Source organism: Boleophthalmus pectinirostris, unplaced genomic scaffold (genome assembly GCF_026225935.1).
Source record: "Boleophthalmus pectinirostris isolate CB_2022bp ecotype Guang Dong unplaced genomic scaffold, ASM2622593v1 HiC_scaffold_6, whole genome shotgun sequence".
NCBI classification, from domain to species: domain Eukaryota; kingdom Metazoa; phylum Chordata; class Actinopteri; order Gobiiformes; family Gobiidae; genus Boleophthalmus; species Boleophthalmus pectinirostris.
Window position 1 is genome coordinate 5,128,955 of NW_026571447.1, and position 6,000 is coordinate 5,134,954.

General features: G+C 39.2%; 1 protein-coding gene across 1 annotated transcript in view; it reads left to right on the top strand.

Annotated features, from left to right (window-relative positions):
• The window catches only part of LOC110156660 (thrombospondin type-1 domain-containing protein 7A-like), a 594,009-nt gene extending 590,690 nt beyond the window's left edge, over positions 1 to 3,319 (top strand). The window contains exon 33 of the mRNA XM_055163373.1: positions 3,226 to 3,319. Within this exon, the coding sequence (XP_055019348.1) occupies positions 3,226 to 3,319 (94 nt within the window). The remainder of the gene's footprint in view (positions 1 to 3,225) is intronic.
• The last annotated feature ends 2,681 nt before the right edge of the window (positions 3,320 to 6,000 follow it).

Here is a 6,000-nt window from a genome sequence, read left to right on the forward strand (position 1 = left end):
ACCACATGAATATGCAAATGACACGTTGACCAGGTTCACGCCTTGGATCCTCCCTGAAGCCTCTCCGTTTATGGGAATGATCAGATCTATTTAGGTTTGGTGCCAGCCAGGATGACCCCTCGTCAGCTGCTCTGCACAGAATTTCCATAAAAAGACACAACTTTCACAGCAGTATCTTTAAACACATATATCAGATTTCAGTGGTTAAGCATTAGCTATTCAAACAACTATATAATTGTAGTATTTAATATACGCATGCAGTACACTCACGATACTTTATTTCTCGATATAATCTTCAGTGTCAAGACAATTCTGTTTTTCCATCATCTATATGAAACACCTCACCTCACCTGTAGTGCGTTTTGTGTTTCTCATGACTCTGCATTGTCATTCCCTGCCTCTCTCATGCGTTTGTGTCCTCATGTGCAGTTTATGGAAATACCTTTACCGTAAGTATGGTAGAACTGGACCTGAAGACTGTGGTGCTCTTTAAAACTGATAAAAAATAATAATAATACTAACAAAAAAGGCCCAATTTTTTTTTTTTTTTAATGCATGAATGTCAAATATGTAGGGAGCAAAGTTGTTATAATGCATTCAAAAACTTTCAGTGAGTTTGACCCAGATGTTGATGGTGAATGGAAGATCATTTGTTTCATTAGAGTTTGAATTTTTAAATTTCTCTGAATTTCTCACTTTGAATTTTTTAACTCTTCAAGATGTTTGAATTCTGTTTATTCTAAATTTTAGTTGCTGAAATTAGTATTAAATATACTTTTTCAGTATGTTTCAAACTCAATAAAAATGTTACCTTTTTCAATGGCATGAACAGGGGTGGGTTAATATAAGTTTTCGAGAAATGTGCTTTTCTGTTGTTTACAATTTATATGTAGTATACTTGATTAATGTTTCTCTCTTGGAACAAACTCGAAATAAAAACCAATCAATCAATCAATCAAGTATTCGGCACATGTATTTTCAAGCCCTGAGATTCAACAGTCAAATTTCAGAGTGTAAAATTCACAGGGAAAAAGATCGAAGACGTCAAGGCAGAAGCGTCGATCTTGTGTGAGTGAAGAGGACAGAGGCTGTTTCCTATTGGCCGATCTCAACTGTGGGCGGGGTTTACACTTAAGAAATGAAAGAGATGAGTTTGTGATGAAGCGAATTCTGACCAATCAGATCGCTTCACTGCACCATTTCCTGCTCGTTACTAAATTACTAACTTTGGATCGATTCCTTAGGCTTTGGCATCTTCGATCATTTTTCACGGTCAATTTTACACTGAATTTTGACTGTTGAATTTAAGGGCTTGAAAATATTTGTGCTGAATATTTAAAAGGTGAAATCTTGAGTTTGGTTTTGAAACATATTGAAAAAGTATTCTTCATACTGATTTCAGCAACTAAAATTTTGGCTGTTGAATTTGAGGCTTGAAAATATTTGTGCTGAATGTTTAAAAGGTGATTTTTTTTTTTTATATCAAATTTTATAAACTGAAAATGTGCACATATAATTTCAGCAAGTAAAATTCATAATAAAAATAATGTTTCTTTCAGAGTTAAAAGACTTAAAAATGAGAAATTCAATTGGATTTAAAATTCTAAATCTGATGAAACAAATTATCTTCCATAGCGGTGTCTGTTGCAAAAATGTTTATCAAAATATTTCAAATTTAAAGTTACGATTTCTTACCTCAGTGGTAGAAAAATATTGGCAAATCCAGACTGACACCTTTATTCTTATGCAGATGATGTCAGTCTGGTCCCCACTTTCTCCGCTGTGTTTCAACCCCAGTCAAACGTGATCGTCCAATCAGATTCATTTTTTTCAGTGACACATGTTTAACGAAGGAGCTCATTGGTCAGCCTTCATTTATAAAGAAAATCAAACTACTCTCACCTCAGATTAGCAGAGTTTAGTGCTTTGCTCATTGATTCTGCAAAAATCTGAAATTGTGATGTAGAGACTTTGCAGCGTCACGTGACCCTACAGCAACGGTACCTACGCCGCCATGACACCAGGCACACTATGTCACTGACTTCAGGAGCATCGGAGAAACATGGGCAAGGTTTTGTTGTGTATTTGGTTGTTCGAGACGCTCTGAAAGGGATAAAACGAATCGTTTCTTCACTGTTCCTCTGGAAATGACTCATCAGGAGCTCAAACAAGGGAATTATCGAAAAAAGACGCGGATTATGGTTAGAGAACATAAACCGCGAAGAGATTTCCTATGGTACCATCAAGACACACTCACGTCACTTTCATCAAGGTATTTGCTATTTAAATGGTTTCATACCTTATTTAATGAAAGAAGCACATTTACTGAACTAAAATATCATTCATTTATCCAGGAAAACCTGCACGAGTTTACGATTCAATGAACCCACACTGGGCTCCTGTGATCAACATGACGCACGAGTCGAAGAGTCTGTGAGCCGAACTTCGAAAGAGTCGCCATGAAAAGATCCTCGCGAACGTTTGAAAGATCCACTCACAAAAAGCGATTCATTCTAGAAGACAGTTGTGGTTAAGCAAGACAATAAAGAAAACATGGGTCCTACGACGAGTGACATGTTTATATGTGCGATGGAAGATACAGTTTCTACTGCCACTCACACTGCAAATGTTTTCTTTTTACATTTTAGTTCAGTAAATGTGCTTCTCTCATTAAATAAGCTATGAAACTATTTAAATAGCAAATACCTTGATGGTACCATTGGAAATCTCTTCGCGGTTTATGTTCTCTAGCCATAGTTCTCGTCTTTTTTTCGATAATTCCCTTGTTTGAGCTCTCTGATGAGTCATTTCCAGAGGAACAGTGAAGAAATGAATCGTTTTATCCTGTTCAGAGCATCTAGAACAACCAAATACACAACAAAACCTGCCCATGTTTCTTCGATGCTGCTGAAGTCAATGACATAGCGTGCGTAGGTACCGTTGCCATGGGGGACACGTGACGGTGCAAAGCCTCTATACAGACAGACTCTGCATGTCCCTGATTGGCTAATCCACCTGTCAATCACGCCCATTCACCACTGACCAGGCTCACATAGTTACATATTCCACCTTTAGCTGTTCCTATGGTGTTTTATATGTTTCCCATTCACGTAAATTAATCTTATTTAAAACAAAATGCATATCAGAGCACCTCAGTCTTCAGGTCCATCACTTGAGAAGAAGCTGAACGTCTAACTGTGTCTCTGTGTCTCCCTCTGTCCTCAGCAAAAAGCCAAAGAGACCTCCGAGACAGAGGCAACAGAACAACAACCGCCTAAAACCTCTGACGCTGGCCTACGACGGAGACACGGACATGTAGGACCGAGGGACTTTTGGATTACCTGGAGACGGGCGGACAGCGATGAGACGAGAGGACACCTGGAAACGAACGGACGCCATGAGAGAGGAGATGAGAAGACGCGATGAGACAGAAGGGTGTCCTCGTCACCGTGGGACCGAGCCCTGGAGAGGATCAGCCATTTTAAACCGAGCGAACCTGGCCGCCCTCCTTCTACCCTCTCGCTCCTGTCCAACTTGTGTCGCAGGATCTGACATGGTCGCCTTTCTTCTACCCTCTCGCTCCTACAGAACTAATGTCACTGGGATCCTTTCCTCTCGTTTCCTGATTAGGGTGACCAGACGTCCCTATTTACCCGGGACAGTCCCAGTTTTGAACCCCTTGTCCCTTGTCCCAGTGGATTTCTCTAAAACCAGTGATTTGTCTCAGTTTTATACAAGAAATGCTCCAGGTGTCCCTATTTTGGACCAATTTGATCCCTGCCAACAGTAAAGACAGGCATACATTGTCGTTTGTTTTGGTAAAATACAAAAAAATCACCTTAAAAACAACCAAAACACAAAGAAAATGTGACTATACTGACTCAAATGTTAGTCATGAATGGTCTCTGCAGAACAATTTTCCTTAATTACGCATTCGTTTCACACCAAAAAACTGGGGATTTTTTTTTTTTAAATTCTGGTCACCCTATTCCTGATGAACTTGCGTCACAGTTTCCAACACGGTCACCCTCCTTCTACCCTGTGTCTCCTGTCAAATCATGGATCTATAATAAGAACTGGAGAAAACACTCCCCAGAGATCAACTAGTGGCCGCTCGAGGTACTGCAGCTCACGGAAGCTTGGGCCCAGAAACAATTCTCTTTCCTTTTCAAAACATGAACATAGAAAAAATAAAAAAATCCTCCAAATGCCTAAAAGTTAGCTTTGTGAAGATTTAGTTCAGCCCTGTTCTGACCTGTGCTTTGATTGTCAGAACAGATCACACTGTACACGTTACTGACATCACACAGAAGGGAGGAGCAAACCCCTATGGAGGAAATAATCCAAAAAAGCTCAATCTTGTCAATGGGTTAAACAAAATCAAACACAATTTTCAACAATTTTCCTCCCCAAATGAGATATTTCATTTTTATCTGACACTAAACCACCATTTTAAAAAAAAATTATAATAATAACAAAAAAAAACTGGGACATTAACACATTAATTACAATTGATTAATGAATTACAAAGAAAATAATGCATTAAAAATATTAACACAGTTTGTCAAACAATGCAGAATGTTTGTCAGTGCACCATGTCGTGGTACGACAATTATACGCACACTGTTCTCACTACAATCATGGATCTATAATAAACAACTGGATAAGACATTCCCCTCTGTCCCAGATTGAGACTGACTAGTGGCCGCTCCAGGTACTGCAGCTCCTGGGAGTTTGAGCTCAGAAAGAATTCTCCCATAGAGCCAAATGCATTTTTTGAGAATTCAAACTGCCTGTGTTCGGCTGACAGGGAATCAACAACCTTCACAAAGGTCAGATTTTGTAGGGATTCTTAAATTTAAATCCTCAAAGCTTCTAAAAGTGAACTTTGTAAGACTTAGCCTAGCCTTGCTCTGAGCCCGCACTCGCTCTGCTCTAGCAGCTCTCGCTCTGAGGCGTCGACCCAAACTCCAACAAATGACCTGCTTCAGGAAGAAAATGAGTAAATGAATATGACAAATATTGTTGAGTGATTCATTGATTCATTTTTTTAATCATCAAATCCCACCACTAAAAAAAAAAGGAAAAAAACTGTAAAATCTAGATTAAAATTCAGATTTCACTTCCTGTTCAGATGTCTTCTTGTATTGAGGAGGTAATCCAGAAGACAGAATTATCTCTGGGCCCACACGCAGGTGAACACAGGCCACTGAAAACAATACGACGTTATCTTGGGTTCACCTTCCAGATTTGATTATACGTCCGTGTGTCGAACATGTGCTGCCCGGATCCAACACATCCGCCCCCCTCCTCCCCTCCTCCCTTCTTCCCCTCCTTCCCTTCTTCCCTCTCATCTCGAACTTTTCCGGGGCTTTGAAGATTCTTCGCTTCAGACGGTGCCAAAACAGAAAACAGAGAGAAGAGCTCGTAAAGGGTTTGGAGCGCTCCACGTCGATCCTCTTCACGACTAAAGAGCCAGGCCCCTCTCTCTCTCTCTCTTTCTTTTTTTCTCTTTCTCTCTTTCTCTCTCTCATGTGGACTTGGGTGAGGAGAAACTGGAGGACAAGGAAGCGTGGCGGTCCAGGCTCTACATTGCACTATATTAGTGCAGCATGATATGCACAGTGACTTCTACCTTTGCCATAGACACTGCACTGCAACAAATAAGAATCTACACGAGCTCAAATCAGATGAATTCAGAATGTTATGTCCATTTGGATTTTACTTTTTTTTTTGTTACTTACAAAAAGTGTTTTATCTAACTAGAAAAAAGTACCAGCAAATTACATTTCAAGTGGAATTTTGTTGCAATTACACACCCACACCCACACAAAAAGGAAAAAAGATAATAAGTTTTACCCTGAAAAGAAAAAAAAATATTTAAAAAAATTTCAATAAATCAGAATTAAAGATTTGGCGATATTAAGTAAAGGTTTTTGAGTTTTATACCATGTTCTAACGTTGTTCCCTCATCAAAAACATATCCGAAGTGGTTTTAGA